Here is a 22,602-nt window from a genome sequence, read left to right on the forward strand (position 1 = left end):
CGGACCCCCTAGCGCCGGGAGCAGAGCGGCCGCTAGGCAGCCGTCAGGATTTCAATTCGGAAATATCAGTGCTGAGCGCCCAGCGAGGGGGGACAAAGCAGGATCCGGCTAGGCACTCTCTCAATCCGGAAAAGCCAGGGTCCGGTTCGGGAGGGGAAAGCGCGAGGTTTCTTCGGAGCACCGCCCGCTCCGCCCCCTCGGCCAGGCGTGAAGCCCTGGCGCCTGAGTCTTGGCCGTGCTCCTTGGCACCAGCTCCTCCGCCCCACCTCCGCCTGCGATGGCTCCTGGCGCCGCCGGTGCCGCGCGGCTTGCGCTCCTGGCCCTGCTCTGGACTCTGCTGTCGGGTGAGTTAGGGGCGCGGGCTGCCGTCGAGTCAGCTTTGGAGACATGGGGTGCGTCCTGAAGCCGTGGGAGGACCAGCCCGCGACCGCCTGGGAATAAGGCGATTCGTTCTTAGGTCGCTGTTTCTAGGAAGTTGGGGTTAGAGGCACCGATTGAAAGTCAGCAGCCGTGGGTTCCCATCCAGACCCTTCATGGCCCGACTGTGTGCTCTCGGACTACGGGTTGCCTCTCACGAGGATCTACAGGTTTTCCGCTGTAAAGTGAAGTTAACAGCGGCCACCTCTCAGCGGTTGTGTCCTGGCCCAGGAGGTGGTCTGACTGTGAGGAGGGCCACCCCAAGCTTAGGTAGACTGGGGTCCCCACCCCACCACCCCACCATGCACGTTCTGTTCCTCACCTGGTGCCCCCGGGGGAAGTCCTGGACTCTGCTCAGGAGGATTCCAGGGCTGACTTGCCCAGGGAGCAGAGGCTGAGAAGTGGGATGTCCCAGCAGCCCTTCCCCACCTTCAGTCAGGAGGAAGGGGAGAAGGGGGACAGCTGGTCTCAGATGGCCGTCACTGTCAGAAAGCAAGAGACTGAAAAATCCACATCAGCTCAACAAAGAGTTCTAACTGGGATTCCAATCTGAATTCTACCCCTTTCTAGCTGAGTAACCTCTCCTTTTGCAGGGGCTCTTGTCCATGGAATTGCCAGGCAAGCATACTGGAGCGGGTTGCCATTGCCTATTCCAGGGGACCTTCCTGACCCAGGGATCCGACCCACGTCTCCTGCTTTGGAAGGTGGATTCTTTACCATCTGAGCCACCAGGGAAGCCCCAGCCTCCCTTCAGGTCTCACCATTTCCCTCTGAAGTGGGAAGGCTCCCAGAACCACCCTTGGAGAACTCAGAGCTGCTGTTTCCACACACCTCCATCCTAGATGGTGTAGACCCAGAGCTGAAGGCAGAGATTGTTTTGAGGGGGGTCTGGGGGGATGCGTGGCAGTGTTAGGATGGGTGGGCTCACACAGATAGTTTTTCAGTTTGAAAGCACCATGGTCTGAGGGAGCTTATCAGAACAGACCTCCTTCTTCTTTCCTGCAGCCACTGGCTACCTGCCCTGTACTAGCGGATGGTGGAGTGACTGTATTCGCCCACTTTACAGATAGGGAAAAGTGAGGGCCAGAGAGGGGAAACCACTTGTCCAAGGGAGTGGGGACCAGCCTGATTGGAGCTTCTTCACACTTGACCTCTTGGGAGGGAAATGGACACTGACTCCACGCGCCTCTTTCGCTAACATCCTCCATGGCCACTCAAGGTCCTCAGAATGAAGACCACATCCCTGGCATGGCTGAATACTGCTTACGTGACCCTCCTGACTTCATTTTCCCCCAACCTATCCCCTTACTCTGCTCCAGCTGCCCTGCCTCAGGACCTCTGCACTTGCTGTTCCTTTTCCTGGAGGTCATTTCCCTTTTCCCTGGAATGGCCCACCCCTGCCCTGCATCCTGATCTCTGCTCACACATTCCCCAGTCACCAAGGCACTGTCTGTTCTCTCATCCTGTTTCGTCTTTCCCAAAGCCCTTGTCAGCATCAGTTGTTAATTATGTTGTTTACTCATGAATTTTTCTGGCTCCCACACTGAAAGCAGAGTTTGGTCTTGTTCAATGCTGTGTCCCCAGCACAGGCTGGCTGCAGTAATATTGATGAGCCCCAGTTGTCAGGCCTGACCCCTCCCCCCCGCTTTTGATTCCGGGGCCTGGAGGTGCCGGAACATCAATACATCCTTCAAAAGCCATCATACCCCAGGAGGCTCTCTGAGGGTGCACTGCAGAATCTCCTGTGACCAAAAGGCAATTTTGAGCCTAGAGACTAAATCAACCAAGAAGATAGTGGACCGCAGGAACAGCTGGAAGGTTTTTGAACTGAGTGATGTGCAAGAAGATGACACGCGCATCTCAATGTGTCACGGTGAAGTGACGATGGCTTCGATGGACCTCACCATACACTGTGAGTGGCTGGGTCCAGGGTCTGGACTAGGCAGACTGGGTGGGGGAGGTGGACAGGGGAGTCCCAGCAGGTTGGAAAGCCTTCGTAACTTGGTGAGTGGAGGCAGGGTCTCACTGACGGGCAGGAGGCTCCTCTTTGGAAAGTCTGATGTCATCTGGACACCCTCCTTGAACTTCCTTGGGGTGCCCATCAAATATGGACAGGGATTCAGAATGTTCCAGAATGCCGTCTCTCTAGGCCTCTTTAATAAGGTGAGATGGTCCTAGATCTGACTCTTTAAAAAAAAACCACACTGCGGTGTGTTTCCTGGTAGTGTAGAGGCACTGATGTGGCCTGGATTCAGTACTCGGTCAGGGAACTGAGTCCTTACAAGCCTTGAGACCAAGAAATAGATAAATAAGTAAAAGATGTGAATTTAAATTAGCCCTGAGATTTTTTTTTTTCAAGCATTGTCAACAATCCAAAAAACTGGTAACAACTGGTCTGGCAAGAGTATGGGGAAGCAGACAGTCTGTGGACATTGCTGACAGAGTGGGGGTCCCAAGAGTCACAACTTCTGGTGGGGAAGCAGACATCAGTCCCCAAAATGTCACATGTGTGGGTCCTTTGACATAGAATACCCACTTTTAGAAATTGGGCCTATAGGCGTTCCCACTCACGAGGGAACTGAAGCAGGTAGGGGGTTATTCACTGTGGCTTGATCTGGAAGGGAAATAGCTTGCAAGTCACTCAGATGTAGGGAACTGGGGAGACTTCCCTGGTGGTCCAGTGCTTAAGACTTCACCTTCCAGTGCAGGGGGTGCGGGTGTGATGTCTGGTCCAGAACTGGGATCCCACATGCCACACAGCCAAAAACCCAAAACATAAAACAGAGACAATATTGTAACATATTCAATAAAGAGCTTAAAAATGGTCCAAATTTTTTTTAAAAAATCTGTTAAAAAACATAGAGGGCTGAGGAGAGAAACCATGGTTCCGTCATCCCATGGAATAGTATGCAACTGTGTAAAAGAATGAGACAGAAAATTTGAGGTATTGTCAAGTTCAAAAGAAGTAAGGTCTGCCCAGAAGGACTGTCAAGGTACCACAGTGTTAGGGAGACATGGGGGCAGGGATAGAGAGGTTGTGTTTCTGCATTAAAGAGCTCTGGACAAAAACACAGCAAAAGCAGCTGGCTATGACAAGAGAAACCGGGGTGGGAGAGGGGGCTCCAGGAGAGGGCAGGGGATGCATTTTCTCCATGTGCCTTTTATTTCCTTTGGATGTTTGAAGTGTGACAATGAGTTAGCATGACACAAGCAATAAATAGATACACGAAATTCAAACTAAGAGAAAATAAAAAAGGAAGAAAGAGGGATTTCCCTAGTGATCTAGTGGTTATGAACCCGCCTTGCAGTGGAAGGAACACAAGTTCAGTCCCTAGTGGGGGAACCAAGATATGCCTGTGAGCAACTAAGTCCATGTGCTGGAGTGATCCTCATGTGGGGGAGGGAGGGGGAACTTATGGCTTCCTGATTGATTTTCGCTTGACCCCCTTGGAAAGGTCTAATGATGCAATGAGGCCTGAGGGACATTCACCTTCACAGTGCCTGAGTAAAAGCAGCTTTGGGGCAAACAGTGGCTTTGTTTCTGGTTTCAGGAATGTTTGAACAGCTGCTGGCCAAGTGAGCAAAGTCCCCAAACGATCTCAGTGGCCTCTGAAAACCCCCCAGAAACCTCCTAGTAGGACCCTCTGCATCTCAGCCTGAGATTGAAAGCACCACCCTCCAGGTTTGAGTCCCGGTTCTGCTAAATTTCTCCCTCTTTGGGTGCCAAACTTTGCCTTAGTTTTCACCTCTGTGAAATGGATCACACGGTTGCACCCAGTAGCAAAGGATCACCTAGGAGAGATTGTAGCTTGGTCCTGCCCCACTGCCAGTATTTAGATGAAGAAGCATCTCTGGGTGGCTGAAATTTCTCTAGAAAGAGTTGTAATTTTTGCAGGAGAGGCCCCTAACTGGATTTGAAGCACGCACAGGAGTTGGTAATGACAAGCATGCTAGATAGAGGGAACAGGGCTCCCCTGGTGGTTCAGTGGTAAAGAATCTGCCTGTCAGTGCAGGAGACACAAATTCAATCCCTGATCTGAGAAGATCCCACATGGCGCAGAGCAACTAAGCCCGTGGGCCACAACACTGAAGCCTGCCAGCCTTAGAGCCCAGAATCCCCGTCAGACAAGCCTGCGCACCACAACTAGAGAGTACCCCCATCACCTCAATAATAGAAAAGCTCACACGGCAAGAAGACTCAGCAGAGCCAAAAACAAAAGAATCAATTTTTTTAAGGGTAGACAGAAGGAACAGCCTGGCCAAAAGCTTGGAGTGGGGAAACAAACTGACATGTGATTGGGGAGATTAGAGGAACTGAATATCAATGGATTGGTGTCACTGGAGCTGAGTTTGGCAGGACTTCGGATGCCAGACCGAGAAACTGAGACCTTCTCCTTCCGGTGATAGGGAGCCATGGAGAGTGTGTGAGCAGGCAGACATCTAGAGCAGAGGGCTGACCTTACAGGAAGCCAGGGAGCAGCTAGCTGTGGACCCAATCCAAGTCACACATGTCGTGGGCAGTGGCGTGTACAAGAAGGGAATAGCAGGGACTTCCCTGGTGGCCCAGTGGCTAAGACTCTGTACTCCCAGGGGGCCAGGTTCCATCCCTGATCAGGGAACTAGACCCCACATGCTACAATTAAAGATTCTGTGTGTGCAATGAAGACCCGGCACAGCCATATAAATAAAAAAAATTTTTTTTTAAAGAATGTAGTTCTCACCTTGGAGAAGGAAATGGCAACTCACTCCAGAATTCTTGCCCAGAAAATCCCATGGACAGAGGACCCTGGTGGGCTACAGTCCATGGGGTCGTAAAGAATCAGATACGACTAAGCACACACACATTCCTCACCTTAAAAAGTAACCTCATTCCAGTTTACAGTCATCCTCTTAACTTCTGAAGTGGATTATAGTCCAAATAAAACCATTATGAGTCCTCCCTCGTGGTACAGCAGTTAAGAATCTGCCTTCCAACGCAGAAGTTTCTGTCCCTGGTTGGGAAACTATGATCCCACATGCCAAAGGGCAGCTAAGTCCAAGCACCACATCTACTGACGCTGAGCACTCTGGATCCTGCCCACCATAACTAGAGAGAAGCATGGTTTGCTGCAGGGAAGAGCCTTCTTGCTTCAAGAAAAGATCTGGCACGCTGCAATGAGATCCTGCACACATAAGGTAATAAATATTTTTAAAGTAAATTAATAATAATAACAAGAGCCCTACTCTCTTTAGACCCAGTTTATAGCTTAGAAAACCCAGGCTTCCTTTCCCTAACCCTGAGGGCAGGGATTATTCGGGTGGCAAAGTCACGCCCCCACTGGCCAAAGCAAGAAAGCAGAGAAGCTAGGAATGTCAGCCTCCTGACATTTTAAGATCACTGATCCTTTTTTTTTTTTTTTTTTTGATGCTGGCAACCTGGGGAGAAGGTGAACTCAGGTCCGAAAACCAACTCGAAGCAATGCTGCTATTTAAGTGACACTTCAGGGCCTCTGGGCTTCCCTGGTGGCTCAGAGGTTAAAGCATCTGCCCGCAATGCGGGAGACCTGAGTTCGATCCCTGGGTCAGGAAGATCCCCTGGAGAAGGAAATGGCAACCCACTCCAGTATTCTTGCCTGGAGAATCCCATGGACGGAGGAGCCTGGTGGGCTACAGTCCACGGGGTCGCAAAGAGTCGGACACGACTGAGCAACTTCACTTCAGGGCCTCTTGAGAAGGGCCTAGAAGCGGGAGGCCTCAAGACCCCTCCCAGGGGAGTCTGGGGAGTGTCTCAGTGCTCAGCCACTGCTGGCAATTTCCACTGGCAGGAAGATCCAGGCTGGGAATTCTATTATCTCATGCAGAATGGAGACCCCAGCCTGTGGGTACCCCACCCACAGATGGTGCCTTCAGGGGATACTCAGGGCTTTGTTTTGAGTGTCTGTTCTGATATGTTTGACATTTCAGGGGATCACACAGTTCATTCAGGAACCCTTAAAAGGAAACTCCTGAAAAGCCTCGAATCAGTGTTGGTGGCTCTATTTCATTCTTTTTACAAATACAGAACACCTCCTGGGTGCCAACCGTACAACTGAGGACAAAACAGACAAACACCCCTGCCCTCCTGGGCTGACATTCTGTGGCAGGGAGAGTAGAGAAACCAATGAACTCAGTCGATGATCTTGTACGTCAGAGGTGAGAGTTGCCGTGGAGAAAAATAAGGCCACAAAGAGAAGGAAGAATTTCTCTTTGTATTTTACAGCAAAGTCTAGAGACTGGGCAGTTTAAGCGTAATGTATTGCTGCGACTCCTGGTAATAGACTTTGAAGGTCCTTTCCCACTTGACTCTCAGATGCTGCTGTGAATAAAGAATTGTTTTGCCTCTTTCACAACCACTTGGGGACGTCTCACCAGGTTATCCTGAAGCTCTTAACATTCCGATCTGGCTTAGGTGGTTTGGGGAGTGTTCTGGGGAGAAAATGGTGAGGTTCCTGGAGCAGGTGTGTCCAAGGGCCCCAACACACCCGCTGTGGGCAGGCAGCCAGCCTGTCCTGTTCACACAACACCTCTTTCCCCTGCAGGGTTCCCGGAGCGCGTGGAGCTGGCTCCCCTGCCCCTCTGGCAGCCTGTGGGTGAAGAACTCAACCTGAGCTGCCAGGTGTCTGGCGGGGGCCCCCGGCACCACCTCTCCATGGTGCTGCTCCAAGGGGAGGAGGAGCTGGACCGGCAGCCCGTGGGAAAGGAGGAGCCTGCCGAGGTCACGTTCATGGTGCAGCCAAGAAGAGAGGACCATGGCACCAGTTTCTCTTGCCGCTGGGAAATGGACTTGCGGTCACAAGGGCTGGAACTCTTCCAGAACACCTCAGCCCCTAGGAAGCTCCAGACCTATGGTGAGGCACTGGGGAGCCAGCAGAGAAGATGGACTGAGGGGGATTTCTTGCTTGGGATGCAGGGTCCCTGAGAAGGAGAGGCCCCTGGCCATGGGGCTGCTGAGAAAGTGGCAACCTTGATTGCAAAGGCTTCTGGGAAGAGCATCTTCTTGGCCACTGAGGTGGAACGTTCTGGGCTGAGTGCCTGCACTGAAGGATGATCTGAGAAGGCTGTGACCCAGGGCAAGTGGTATGTGTGTCCTGAGACAAGAGTGACCCAGCCAGTTTCCCTGGAAGAGGGCGTTCCAGCCTGGGGGGATGGAAATGGCCCGGGAGAGGGCTTCAGGATGTCTGTCTGCCCCCTGTTTACACCGGCTCTGTCTCACCAGTCATGCCATCGACCGACCCGCACCTTGAGGCCCCCCTGGTTGTGGAAGTAGGCTCACGGTGGCCGGTGAAGTGCACGCTGGATGGACTGTTCCCAGCCTGGGACGCTGAGGTCTATGTGCAGCTGGGGGACAAGAGGCTGGAAACCATCATCATGTACCATGATTACTCCGTCTTGGCTGAGGCCTGGATCGAGGGAAACGAGGAGGAAGAGGGCACCCATTCCTTGAAGTGTCCAGTGAGTCTGGGGAATGAGATCCAAAAGACGCGAGAGAGCGTGATCATCAACAGTAAGTGGAAACCCAAGAGAGCCTTACGAGGAGGGTCGGGATAACGCTGGGGCGGGGTTAAATGGCACCCCACTCCAGTACTCTTGCCTGGAGAATCCCATAGGTGGAGGAGCCTGGTGGGCTGCAGTCCCTGGGGTCGCACAGGGTCGGACACGACTGAGCGACTTCCCTTTCACTTTTCACTTTCATGCATTGGAGAGGGAAATGGCAACCCACTCCGGTGTTCTTGCCTGGAGAATCCCAGGGACGGGGGAGCCTGGTGGGCTGCCATCTATGGGGTGGCACAGAGTCCCCCAACTAGACCAGTGGGTTTGCCTGGCAAACTGGACGTGGCAGGAAGGCTCGGAGCAGACCCTGAAGTGTGAGGCCGGGGGGAACCCAATCCCCAAGCTGAACTGTAGCCGGAAAGGGGACTGGGCTTCGCTGCCCATCCGGGACCTGAGGCCCGTCAAGCAGGAGGTGGCGGGCACCTACCTGTGTCCGGCCTCCAGCGCTCGTGGTGAAGTCACTCGTGAAATGGTCGTGAACATGCTCTGTGAGTGCTGGAGTTTGGGGCCGGGAAGGGACTCAGAGCTTCCACTGCAGGGCCAAGGGGTTCAATCCCTGGTTGGGGTGCTGAGATCTGACATGCTGTGTGGTCAGGCGAAAAAAAATTTTTTTTTTAAGCCAGGCTGCTTGCCCTGCAGTTTCCCATAGTTTGATATTGGCTGATGGCATTCCCTTATGTCACTTAACGTGTTCCTTTGTCACCAGTCAAATTCAAGAAATGAAAGCCATTAATTCATTCTAGGTGGTGCTGGAGACACTCACCAGGAGGACAGGATTCTGCATTTCTCTTTCCGTTTCTGAGGACTACAGCTGATCAAGAGGTTCACATGCCATCCACCTGATCCTACCTTTGTAAACTCTCTGACTGTTCCCTAATGATTTGATCCTGCAGGGACAGTTGCTTGGACCTGTCATTTCATTAGCCATCTTCGAAGGGTTTCATCTTCGAAGGGTTTCTAATCCATCTCTCCATCCTCACACTGTCTACATCTTTCTCATGTATCTACGAAGCAAACGTACTTCCTCAAATTCAGACATCCGACATTTACTGCCTTTCCCTAAGCAGTCCTGTCTGAGAATAGTTAAATCTGTCATGAAAGGCAAATGGAGATGCGTAGGTGTGACTCATTGTCAGCAGCATTTGCGATGTTAGTTTTAAGAGTGCATATTCTAAGGTGAAAAGCAAAAACAGACAGATTTGAATCTGAACTCCAACACTGGACACTCCAAGTAGACTCACAAATCGCCTGACAAGTCTCTGCTGGTTTCATCGTCTGTAGAATGGTGTGTTCATAATCCCAACCTCGAATGCAAAATGGCCGTGCCACTTTGGAAAACAGTTTAGCAGTTTCTCAGAAAGACAAACCTAAACTTACAATGCGGCCTAGAAATTTGACTCCAGGTATCTACCCGAGAGAAATGAACAGGTATGTCCACACAGAGACTTGTCCATGCATATGTACAGCAGCATTTTTCGTAATAGACCTAAAGTGAAAACAACTCAGATGTCCATCAGCTGATGAATGGATCAACACAATCTGGTTCATCCATACGATGGAGTATGACTCAGCAAGAAAAAGGAACAAAATGCTGACACATACTCACACGATGGAACTCAATTATGCTTCGTGAAAGAAGTCAGACACAAAATAATGTAAGTTGCATGACCCATTCTATAAAAGGTCCATAAGAGACAGATCTATAAAGACAGAAAGTAGATTGGTGACTGCCTAGGGTTGAAGGGCAGGAATGAGGATTAATTGGAACCAGGCATGAGGGTTCTTGGAATGATGTAAATGTTTCAAAAGTGGGTAGTGATGACAATCGCCTACTTAGCAAGTTTACTAAGAAAATATTGATTTCTGTTCTTAAAATGGGTAAAAATTTTGTGGCCTCTAAATGTTGCTTCAGTAAGCTTATTTAAAAGAGAATTCAGACCTCTAAGTCCATATTGAACACTCTATTTTGTTTCTACCCTCGGAGATCTTACATGGTAGTACGAGAGACAAGCCATAAAAGCACGTATATGGTACCATGTTAGGAAGTAATTACCATTCTTGAAAACAGTGTGGAGGTTCTTCATGGGATTAAATGTAAAACTACCATATGATCCAGCAATCCCACTTCTGGGTATATATCCAAAGGAAATGAAATCACTCTCTTGAACAAATATCTGCAACCCCATGTTCTTTGCAGCATTACTCATAGCAGCCAAGATACGGAAAAAAACCTCAGCATTTGTCAATGGATGGTTGAATAAAGCAGAAGTGCTACAGGGCCTTCCCTGGTAGTTCCGTGGTTGGGAGTCCGTGCTTCCACTGCAAGGGGCGTGGGTTTGATCCCTGGTCGAGGAAGTAAGATGCCACGTGCCACTCAGTGCGGCCAAAGAGAAGAAAGGGATCATCAGACACACATACACAGGAAATATTATTCAACCATCAAGAAGGAAATCCTGCCATTTGCCACAACATGGATGAGCCCGGAGGACATCATGCTAACATAAGCCAAACACAGAAGCATAAATACCATATGATTTCATTTACATGTGAAATTTTAAAAAATCAAACGCACAGAAGCAGAGAGTAGAAGGGTGGTTGCCTGGGGCTGGGGGCAAATTTGATTGAAGGATTTAAGCTTTCAGTTGTTAGATGAGTAAGTTTTGAGGATTCAACGTACAGCATGGTGATTATAGCTAATAATACCGCACTGTGTAGTTGGACGGCAGTATTCTCACTATACGTACAAAAAATGCTAGCTGAGGGCATCCCTGGTGGTCCAGTGGCTGAAAGTCTGGGCTTCCATTGCAGGGGGTGCAGGTTCAGTTGCTGGTTGAAGAACTAAGATCCCTCAGGCTGTGTGGTATGGCCAAAAAAATGAAAGAGAGAACCAAGTGAGGTGATGAATGCATCAGCTTGATGGTGGTAGTCATTTTACAGTGGGTATGTATATATCAAATCATCGTGTTGTACACCTTAAATATATGCGGTTTTTATTTGTTAACTACATCTTAATAGAGCCGGGGAAAATGCTTTTTAAACTTTTAAGTGGAGAGGTTGTGAAATACAGCTCCCTGGGCCCTACCAGGACCTGCAGAATTTGCCTTTAGGGCCCAGGACTCTGCGTTTTCACCCTGGACCCCTCCTGATGCGCCCCATCCATGACTTAACTGTTTTCAAAAGGCTGATTGGGGGCTGCTTTTAGGCTCTGAGATGTTGCCCAGAGGAAATAGGGCCAGGACAAGACTATTGCTTTGGCACTTTCCTGGGGCTAAATCGGTCCTTCTCTTCCCTGGTGATTCCACAGCCCCAGGGGACTTCTGGCAATGTCTGAGACATTTTTGTTGTTCCCCCTGGGGTGGGGGTGCTGCTGGCATCTAGTAGCTAGATAGAGGTCAAGGATGTCCCTAATCCCCCAAGTTATTGTTTTTCTTTAATAGTCACAACACAGAGTACAAAATAATGTGGTAGTTTCTTTACAGTCAGCCAAAACTGCCACCTGGTGTGTGGGCCCGGCCATGTGAACACCGTGACCCATTGACTGAATAGCTCCTCCCTGAAAACATCTCTGGGATGCCTCTCAGGACTGGCTTACAGAGCTCACAACACACTCTTCAAAAGTCCTCCACGGACATAAATTGTGATCCTTAAAGCATCATATTTGACCGAGAGAAAAAGAAAAATCTGACAGTCCAGTGGTTTGAATTCCATGTTTCCAGTGCAGAGGGTGCAGGTTTGATCCCTGGTTGGAGAACTAAGATCTCACATGCCTGCTTGCATAGCTGAGTTACTTTGCTGTGTGTCTCAAACTGACACATCATTGTAAATCAACTATATTTCCATTAGAAATAACAATACATTTTTTTATTTAAAAAAAAAAAAACAAAGGGAAAAAGCAATTTGGAACAAGTAGTAGGAAAGGATACAGAGGCTGAGCGGGAAACGCTGAGCTAAACCCAAATCATTACCAGCCTCTCTCTTTGCCTCTCATCAGTCCCACAGGGAACCAAGGCCCCAAGAAAGACAATTCTATTGCTCTGACAGCTCCCAGCCTAGTCATAGAGATGCTTAATAGGGTTCAGCACAGCTGAAAACAGGGAACAGGGTGAAGAAAGAGGTCAGAAGTAGCTGCTCCACACTGCGATTCCTTGGCCAGATCAAGGATGAAAAAGGCATCAGAAAAAGTGATCCCTGACTTTCCTGGTGGTCCAGTGGTTAAGAATCTGCCTGCCAGTGCAGGGGACACGGGTTCAATCCCTCATCCGGGACGGTTCCACATGTGGCTGAGAAATAGCCCTCGCACCACAACTACGGAGCCTGCACTGTAGAGCCGGAGCTCCACAGCGAGCGTAGCCACCACACGGAAGGAAGCCTGTGAGCCACAGCTAGAGAAAACCCACGAACAGGAGTGAAGACCCAAGCAGTCAAAAATAAATAAATAAATAATTTTAAAAAGGATTCCGTGTCGGGATGTGCTGATGATCAGGGCATAATGCGTGAATTCATTTCCTAGGCTGCCATAGCAAAGTAGCACAGACAAGGGCTTCAACAATAGAACTGGGATTTCCCTCCTAGTCCAGTGGTTAAGACCGATTGCTTCTACTGCAGGGGGCATGGGTTGGATCCCTGGTGGGGTAAGTTCCACCTGCCACACAGTAAAGCCAGAAAGAAGAAGAGGAAACTAATAAAATAAATGTAGTAACCTGATTTTTAAAGAAACAAACAAATAATAGAACTGTACCATCTTACAGTTCTGGAAGTCAGAAGTCCACGATCAAGATGTCAGCAGGAGGCGTCCCTGATGGTCCAGTGGTTCAGAATCTGCCTGCCAATGCAGCGGACACAGGTTCGATCCCTCAGGGGACACAGATTCAATCCCTCCTGTGGGAAGTTTCCACATGCCATGGAGGGGCTAGGCCTGTGTGCCCCAGTTAAACCTGCCCACCTAGATCCTGTGCTCTGCAACAAGAGAAGCCACCGCAGTGAGAAGCCCACGCACCGCAACTAGAGAGTAGCCGTTGACCCCTGAAACTAGAGAAAGCCTCCGCAAAGCAAGGAAGACCCAGCTTAGTAAATAAACAGACATTATTAAGAAAAAAAGATGTCATCAGGGTTGGAGCGTCCCTGGCGTCCAGTGGTTAAGACTCTGTGCTTCCATTTGCTGGAGACATGGGTTCAAGGCCTGGAAAAGGAACTAAGATCCTTGCATGCCTGGTAGCCCAGCCAAGAAAAAATTATGTATCAACAGGGCTGATGCCTGTTGAGGCTGTGAAGCAGGCTCTGTCGATTCCCTGTCCTCTATCTTCAGGTGGTTTGTTGGTGTCCTTTGCACTTCTTTGCATATCCAATGGGCTTCACTAGTGGCTCAGACAGTAAAGAATCCACCTGCAATGCAGGAGACCTGGATTCCATCCTTGGGTTGTGAAGATCCCCTGGAGAAGAGAATGACTACCCACTCCAGTATTCTTGGCTGGAGAATTCCATGGACATAGGAGACTGGCAGGCTACAGTCCATGGGGTCGCAGAGTCAGACACGACCGAGCGACGAACACTCTGTGCTTCTTTATTTGATTGATTACCATGATCTCTGTCCTCATCTTCAAATGGCGTAGTCCCTGTGTGTGTGTTCAAATTTCCCCTTTTTATAAGAGTACCAGTCATGTTCAGTTAGGGCCCATCCAAATGATCTTTCCTGAACTTGAGGATCTGAAAAAACCCTGTTTCTAAATAAGATCACAGTCTGGGGCTCAGCACATTCCCCGCTCTGCCTGGGAAGAAAAGTAGTTGAACCCATGACAGGATGGAGCAAGACTGGCCATGAGGACTGTGGAAGCAGGCACATGTGGCTTCACCACATGTCCTCTTCACTGTTGCCTATTTTGAAATTCTCTGCAATTAAAATTTTTTTTTTAAAAGAGAGAGAGAGATGGGTGAAGAGATTTCTTCAGGGGAGTTGTTGCTGTGTGCAAATCCTTATCACACTGGCATTTCCCTGGTGTTCCTGTGGTTGGGAGTCCACACTTTCGCTGCTCCTTGGGATTCAGTCCCTCCTCAAGGCACTAAGATCCCACATGCCCTGCAGTGAAGCCAAAAAAAAAAAAAAAACCCTATCATACACTTTTAGGGCACAGGTTAACCCAGAGCCCAGAGAGAAAGAAGACTTCATAGCATTTGAAATATATCCTAAAGACAGAACACCCAAGACTGAGACTGACTTTGGCTTAAGAAAGCTCAAGTGAGGTAATGGGGCTGCAATCTGATATCCTGGAGATGCAGAGGGCAAGAGGAAGGTGGCTGTGATGTAGAATGAAGGTGTCTGCTTATTGGTGGTTGGTGTGGAAATCCACTGGGCTTCCCTGGTGGCTCAGATGGTCAAGAATCCGCCTGCAATGCAGAAGACCTGGGGTGCATCCCTGGGTCGGGAAGATCCCCTGGAGAAGGGAATGGATACCCACTCCAATATTCTTGCCTGGAGAATCCCATGGCCAGAGGAGCCTGGCAGGCTTCAGTCCATGGGGTTGCAAAGAGTCGGACATGACTGAGTGGCACACACACACACAGAAGCCTAATAGGAGACGTGAGAGGATAGGAGGACCCCCAAGGGCTGAGAAAAGAGCCACAGCCCCACCAAAGATACCTCCATCTCAGATTTCCTTGGTGATCAGGTGGCTAAGACTCTGCTCTCTCAAGATAGGGAGTGTGGGTTTGAAACCTGGTCAGGGAACTAGATCCCACATGCTGTAACTAAGACCCGGTAACGTGTGCATGCTGTTATGTCCGACTCTTTGTGACCCCATGGACTGTACCCCCACCAGGCTCCTCTGTCCATGGGATTCTGCAGGCAAACTACGCTGGACTGGGTTGCTGTACCCTCCTCCAGGGAATCTTCCCAACCCAGGGATCAAACCCCAGGCTCTTATGTCTCCTGCATTGACAGGAGAGTTCTTTACCACTAGCGTCACCTGGGAAGACCCAGTGCAGTCAAATAATAGTAATAATACATTTAAGAAAAAAGATGCTTCCATCTCAGGACTTCCCTGGTGATCCAGTGGGTAAGACTCTGTGCTTCCACTGCAGGGGGTGCAGGTTCCATGGCTCAGGATGGGGCCACAGAAAAAAAAAAGAAAAAGAAAAGATGCCTCCATCAAGTAACAATGTACCCAGGAAAGAAGATACCTCACAAAGCTGCTCAGAACAGGAGCACACTGCTGGGGAACCTAAGGAAGGGGAAGCCGCCAGCCCAGGAGGAACTGCCCTGTGATGCTTCCTTATACCTCGGTAGGACAGACCCAAAGGCTGGAGAGAGGAGGCGAGGGGGCAGACAGAGGGTCAAGAGCTGGGGTCCAGGCCCTTCTGCTCTAGCAGGGCCTCCAGCCGGGAGAAGCCTGACCTGGGCTCCCATCCAACACCAAGTTCAGAGATTTGAACCTTAGGCTAATGTGGACCTGAGTTCCAGGCAGGATTCGCAGCCAGTGGCATGGCAGAGTCTGCCACAGAATAAACTTTCAGTTTTTCCAGGAGTCATGTATGGATGTGAGAGTTGTACCATAAAGAAAGCTGAGGGCCGAAGAATTGCTGCTTTTGAACTGTGGTGTTGGAGAAGACTCTTGAGAGTCCCTTGGACTGCAAGGAGATCCAACCAGTCCATCCTAAAGGAAATCAGTCCTGAATATTCATTGGAAGGACTGATGCTGAAGCTGAAACTCCAATACTTTGGGCACATGATGCAAAGAGCTGACTCATTTGAAAAGACCCTGATGTTGGGAAAGATTGAAGGCAGGAGGAGAAGGGGACAACAGAGGCTAAGATGGTTGCATGGCATCACTGACTCGATAGACATAAGTTTGAGTAAGCTCCGGAAGTTGGTAATGGACAGGGAAGCCTGGCGTGCTGCAGTCCATGGTGTCACAAACAGATGGACACGACTGAACAGCTGAACTGAATTGAACTGAACTGAGTGGCTGGAGGAGCCGAGTTCTGTTTCGATCAACATCCACATACCACGCAGCTTTGCTTTCCACTCTAGGGCTGTTATGAGGAACCATGATTCGAGAGTGAACTCATCTGTGGGGAAAAAGGAGGAAGTCTGTGGTCCTGACTGGGAAGTTTGAGGTGGGATTCTCAGAGCTCAGTCGTAAGGAAACACAACTTGCAACTACTGCTCTCTGTTTTCTCCCTGTGCAGGAACGGTCTTTTGAATTTTATTTGTCTATTTATTGACTTCTTCATTCTCTTGGCTGTGCTGGGTCTTTGTTGGGGTGAGTGGGCTTCTCTTATTGTGGAGCATGGGCTCTAAAGCTCACAAGCTCAGTAGTTTTGAGGGCTTAGTTGCCCTGAGGCATGTGGGATGTTAGTTCCCTGAGCGAAGATTGAACCTGTGTCCCCTGCAGTGGAAGGCAGATTCTTAACCACTGTACCACTAGGGAAGTCCCATGAATGGTCTTTTTTGTTTTAGTTTTTGTTTCTTTGGTTGTTTTGTTTTGGCTGCGAGGGTCTTTGGTGCTTGCAGGCTTTCTCTGGTTGCAGCGAGGTGGGAGGGGACACTTCTGTAGCTGTGACGCACGGGCTTCTCACTGCAGTGGCTTCTCTTGTTGCAGAGCAGGGGTTCTGGAGCGTGGGCTCAGCATTTGTGCTGCACCAGCTAGGTGCCCCGAGGCATGTGGAGTCTTCCTGGACCAGGGATTGAACCTGTGTCCCTTGCATTGGAAGGTGGATTCTTAACCACTGGACCACCACAGCAGTCTGTAATGGTCTTATGGAAATCTCACTCCCACCCTTCGCAGGATGCATTACCATCCCTTTCTGCAGCTGAGGCCATCAAGGTATCACCAGGGGAAGTGGCCTCTCAAGGTCACAGCTGGTGGCTGTGCCCTTTGGCCCCATCCTCTCAGCAATTGCTGGTCCCTGAACATCCAAGCTGTACATCACAGCTCTGTTTTGGGCTCATCCACTGGACATACCAGAAGTATTGGGGAACCACAGTGAGATACCACTTCCCCCTCTGGGGGCTCTGACAGTAAAGAATCTGCCTGCAATGCAGGAGACCTGGGTTCACTGCCTGCATTAGGAAGATCCCCTAGGGACGGGAATGGCTACCCATATTCTTGCCTGGAGAATTCCGTGGACTGAGGAGCCTGGTGGGCTACAGTACATTGGGTCACACAGTAGGACACGACTGGGCCACTAATACACATCCATTACGATGACAATCACCATAATAATTAAACAAAATATATGCTGGCAAAGATGCGGAGAAATTGGAACCCTGGAATCTTTGTACGTTGCTGGTGGGAATGTAAAATGGTACAGCTGCCAGGAAAAACAGTCTCACAGTTCCTCAAATCGTTCACCACGAAATTATCATGTGACTCTATATTTCCACTCCCAGGTAGACACTCCAAAGAACTGAAAAGATGCTCATACAAACACTTGTACAGGAATGCTGATAGCACCATGATTCAGAATAGCCAAAAGGTGGGAACTACCAAAGTCATTCCATGAATGAAAAACAAAACTTGATTTGGCCTTACAATGGAATGTTACTCAGACTAGGGCCTGAACAGTATAGAGGTTCCTCAGAAAATTAAAAATAGAACTACCCAAAACATAAGTCAACTCTATTTCAATAAATATACAGAACTAATGTATGCTCCAAGCATTCCTCTCCTGGGTATTTATCTGAAGGAAACAAAGCTGTTCTTTTGAAAAGATAGCTGAGAATTCCCTGGTGACCCAGTATTTGGGACTTGGCACCTTCATTGTGGGGGCTGGGTTCAATCCCAGGTCGGGAAAGTAAGAGCTCACAAACATGCAGCTTAAAAAAAAAAAAAAAACCAGGAAAGAAAGAAAGAGGACTTCCCTGGTGGTCCAGTGGTTAAGAATCCACTGTCCAATGAAGGGGTTTCGGGTTTGATCCCTGGTCAGGGAACTTGCCACAGGGCAATTAAGCCTGAGTGTGGCAGCTAGTAAGCCTGCTTGCTAAAACAAAGAGCTTGGGAGCCAAAAAAGTAAAGATGTCTGGACCTTGTGTTCCTAGCCCTGTTACAACCTGGGGGATGAAATCCTCTAGTGCCTTCCATAAAAGCAGTGGGGAAGGAATCCTGGCTTGGAAGAACAGCATGTACAGAATGCTGAGAATAAGTGAAGTTCATTCATTCAACCAATACTATTGACTGTCTGCCTCTAATGACTGGACGTTGATTCAGGTGCTGAGGCTGAGAGATTCCCTGGCCTTCTGGCACTCACGCAAAGGTGAGTGATATAGGAGGTGATAAAGGAGGTGATATAATCAAGTCAGTCAAAAGAATTTCAACCAGTGAATGAGTTTCAGTAATGAAACCATTAGAGCAAGTGACAGGGAATGATTAGGCTGTAGCCCAGGATGGAAGGGGCCAGAGGAGCATTGGGAAAAGTTTAAAAAAAAACAAACAAATAAACTTCCCTGATTCTGGGAAAGATTGAAGGCAGAAAGAGAAGGGGAGGACAGAGGATGAGATGGTTGGATGGCAACACCAACTTGATGGACATGAGTTTGAGCAAGCTCTGGGAGTTGGTGAGGGACAGGGAAGCCTGGTGTGCTGCAGTCCATGAGATCGCAAAGAGTTGGATACAACTGAGCGACTGAACTGAACTGAACTGAATGTATTTATTTATTTATCTATGGTTGCGCTGGGTCCTCGTTACTGCTTGGACATCTTTCTAGCTGGGGAGAGCCGGCTTCTCATTGCAGTGGCTCCTCTTGTTGTGCAGCACAGGCTCTAGGTGTGAAGGCTTCAGCAGCTGCAGCACTGGGCTCAGTAGTTGTGGGGCATGGGCTTAAATGCTTCGAGGCATGAGGGATCTTCCTGGACCAGGAAAAGAACCATTGTCCCCTACATTGACAGGCAGATTCTCATCCCCTGTACCACCAGGGATGTCCTCAGGAAAGCTTGTAAGTGGAGGCTGAGACACCAAGAAAGGGCTGGCTCCATCAGGGATGAGAGGAAGTGAATTCCAGTTCAAGGGAACAGCAAGGTGGTCACACCTGAGCTCAGGATGAGTTCCGAGCAGGCACAGTGCCCTGGAGTGGGGTTTGGGTACTTCTGCCCTGGTGTACAGCCTCTGGTCTGCACTGGAGCCATTCCTTCCTTCCTCAGACTGCTTGGTACCCTGGAGGAAGCCCTGCCCTTCCTGGTGGCTATGGAAAGGGGATGGGGGAGCATCTGCTTCCCTTTCTTTCAAGAAAGCACAAAGGAGTGTGGATGGAGAGTGCAAGTTTCTCCTGCCAAACTGTCCCTCATTATCATCCCATCCTCATCTCAGGAAATGGCCCTCCACCCTCACAGGATATCAGAGCAGGACCAAGGAGCTGACCTTGACTCTGCCCTGCTCCCAAGTCCCAAAAGTGCAATGTGCCCTGCTGCCAAAATGAATGCCCAATTGGATCACGTCTCTAGTCTCCATGGTCCACTCCAGGCTCCATCGTTACTCCTGGTTTCCTGAATCCACCCTGTCCTCCACCAAACCTCCCTGCCACACACTGTAGCTCCTGCTGTCTCAGGAGGGTGCCTATAAATGCCCGAGTCAGGGGTGTCTCCCCTCTGCTCAGAACCCTCCACGGCTCCCACTTCACTCAGAGGAAAAGCCAAAGTTCTCCCCAGCCCATGTTCTACCCATTCCCTCCCTGCCTGCCTCTCCCCTAATTCCCTCCCTCCCTGCACTCCAGCAACAGCAGCCTCCTGGCTTTTCCTTAAGTCAATTCCTACCTCAAGGCCTTTGCACATCCAGTGCACTTTGCCTGGTACATTCCTTCCCTGATATAATCAGGACTCACTCCGCACCTCCCTCTATTCCTGGCTCAATGTCACCTTCTCAGTATTTCCCAGGATGCTCTATTTAGAGTTGTCTGAACCCTCACATTTCCTATTCCCTTCCCTGCTTTATTTTTTTTCTTAGCACCAAGCACAAGCTACGTCTCCATGTTTTATTTTCTAAACATTTATGCATTTATTTATCTGTGTTGAGTCTTAGTTATTGCTTGGGTGATTCTCCGTCTTCTACTTCCACTTGGGGAATCTTTAGTTGAGGCATGTGAACTCTTAGTGATGTCACGTGGGATCTAGTTCCCTGACCAGGGATGGAACCTGGGCTGGGGCCTTTGGACAGTGGAATCTTAGCCAGTGGGCCACCAGGGAAGTCCCTATATGTATTTTATTTTTGTTTCTGTTGTTCCTACTTTTAATAACAATCTCCGCATGATGGCAGGAATTTTGGTCTCTTCTGCTCATTACTGTGCCCCCAACACGTGGAATGATGCCTGGCGCACAGTAGGTTCTTTAAATTTTCTTTTTCTTTTTGGCTGTGCTGGGTCTTCCCTGCTGTGCGGGCTTTTCTCTAGTAGTGGAGAATGAGGGCTACTCTGTAGTGGTACTTCCTTGGCTTCTCCTTGAAGGGGCTTTTCTCCTTGTGGAGCACAGGCTCTAGGGCACTTGGGCTTCTGTAGTTGTAGAACGGGACTCAGTTGTGTCTCCCAGGCTCTAGAACACAGGCTCAGTAGCTGTGGCGCATGGGGTTAGTTGCTCCGAGGCATGTGGGATCTTCTCAAATCAGAGACCTAACCAGTGTCCCCTCCATTGGCAGGTGGATTTCTTATCACTGAGCAACCCGGGAGTCCACACTCTAGGCTGTCAACACTGTTTAAGCCACTGTGGAGCTAGAGAAGGAAGAACCACGGTTTACGGTTTTTAAACATTGGAAGGACTGATGCTAAAGCTGAAACTCCAATACTTTGGCCACCTGATGCAAAGAGTTGACTCACTGGAAAAGACCCTGATGCTGGGAGGGATTGAGGGCAGGAGGAGAAGGGGACGACAGAGGATGAGATGGCTGGATGGCATCACCGACTCGATGGACATGAGTTTGAGTGAACTCCGGGAGTTGGTGACGGACAGGGAGGCCTGGCGTGCTGCGATTCGCAGAGTCGGACACGATTGAGCGACTGAAATGAACTGAACTGAACTGAACTGAACCCTCTGTAAAACTTGGGCCGCGCGGGGGAGCTCTCCGCTCGCACACTTGGGGCTGGGGCCAAAATAAACAATGATCTGAACTTGCTAAAAACCCGCCGGAAAGTGACCCCAGCGGAGGATTTTCCCAGACCTTCCGAGGGACGTCCCCGGTCCCCACTCGGCACCTTTTCCCAGGTCGTTTGGGGCGGGAATTGAGCACCCTCCACCCTTAAGAAGAAAGATCCCCGTGGAAATTCCTTAGGAACAATCTGGGCGGAGCGAGGAAAGCTTTTCTGGCTGGGCAGCCCCTTCCCTGCGGGAAGGGCTCAAGCGTCCCTGAGTGATCCTCCCTTCCCCGTCTGCCGCGCGACCTTCTTGGCCCTTCTCTGGTCTCCATGGCGACGAGGCGCGCGCCCCACAACAGGAAGCCTTAGGCGGCGGGGCTCCGCGCTTGGAGACTCCAGGATCCCCAGCCTTGAAGGGGCGGTTGCCGAGTTTGTGGATCACCCGCGCAGGCGTGGCCTGAAGCGGGGGGCGATGGCTCGCGAGCAGCTTAAATGCGCAGCGCCGGACCTCCCAGCATCCCGCGCCCCCTCCCTACAAATGCAAATAGAACAAGCCCGAGAGAACACCCGCACAGATTTAGTGCTGGCACCTGGGGTTGGAGTTTCAGAAGCTGCGCGCAGAGGGCGGGGGTTTGAGCGCCCCCTCTCCTCCCCCATTCCGGGTCTGAGAGCTGCCTCAGTTTCCCTGCCGAGGGCAAGGGTCCGAGGGTCCCCGCTCACCGTCCCGCTCAAGGTCTTTGGCCTCAGTTTCCCCGCGGAGCTTGGGAACAGCAACTCGCTGTGTCAGGACCACGAGGCTTCCTTCTCTTTTTTTTTCCTGGAAGCTGTAAAGACGCCCCCGTGGCCGAGGTCCAGGCCGAAAGGGGAAGCGATGAGTGGGGGAGTAGGAGCGCCCATTCGTGGGGGACGCAGCGCCCCGGATGTGATGCGCCTTGAGTCTTCCCCTCCAGGGTTCACAGGCGCCTGGAAGTGCCTGGGCCTGCTGCGGTCGCTCCTCGAGAAATCTCGGTGTCATCTGGGCGGGTACTTGCCCCTTAGGGCAGGGGCACCCGTGATCGCGCCCAGGAGGATCCTGGGCCCCCCGAAGCGAGGGACGGTCCACTCAATTAGAGGCCTGCTTGCGCTGGGGAGTTAGACTTGAGTTCGAATGTCCTCGAAGCTGGAAGCCTCAGTCTACCCCTCCGTGGAAGGGACACGATAACAGTCCCTACCGTCCAGGGTGGTTGGCAAGATCCAATAAAGCGCTTAGCGCAGTGTAAACGCAAAATCAAGGTTAGCCTGGCCCGGGGACAGGAACCCTAGCTCCAGGAGCCGTCCTCGGGTTATTTTTTGCCTGCTGCCGCCAGGCAGCCCTCACGACTTGAATTTGGAAATTCCGGTATTGAGCGGCCAGCGAGGGGGACAACCTGACTTTGGCCAGGCACCCTCTCAATCCGGAAATGCCAGGGCCCTTGTTCCGGAGGGGAAAGCAGGAGGTTTCCGGGAAGCACCGCCCCCTCGGCCCCCCTCGGCCAGCCCAGCAATATAAAAGGACCCGCGAAGGCCTGGGCGCCAGTCTTAGCCACGCG

At 50.5% G+C, this 22,602-nt stretch overlaps 1 protein-coding gene across 1 annotated transcript; it reads left to right on the forward strand.

The window, feature by feature from the left end:
* The first annotated feature begins 277 nt into the window (after nucleotides 1-277).
* Nucleotides 278-20,762, forward strand: LOC128051541 (intercellular adhesion molecule 1-like). Its single transcript, XM_052644171.1, is given in 6 exon segments — nucleotides 278-339; nucleotides 2,044-2,123; nucleotides 2,126-2,329; nucleotides 6,975-7,283; nucleotides 7,652-7,939; nucleotides 20,602-20,762. Coding segments are annotated over 6 exon segments (1,020 nt in total). The 3' UTR covers nucleotides 20,679-20,762.
* Nucleotides 20,763-22,602: the final 1,840 nt, after the last annotated feature.

The sequence above is a fragment of the Budorcas taxicolor genome, chromosome 7 (assembly GCF_023091745.1).
Source record: "Budorcas taxicolor isolate Tak-1 chromosome 7, Takin1.1, whole genome shotgun sequence".
Lineage (NCBI taxonomy): Eukaryota > Metazoa > Chordata > Mammalia > Artiodactyla > Bovidae > Budorcas > Budorcas taxicolor.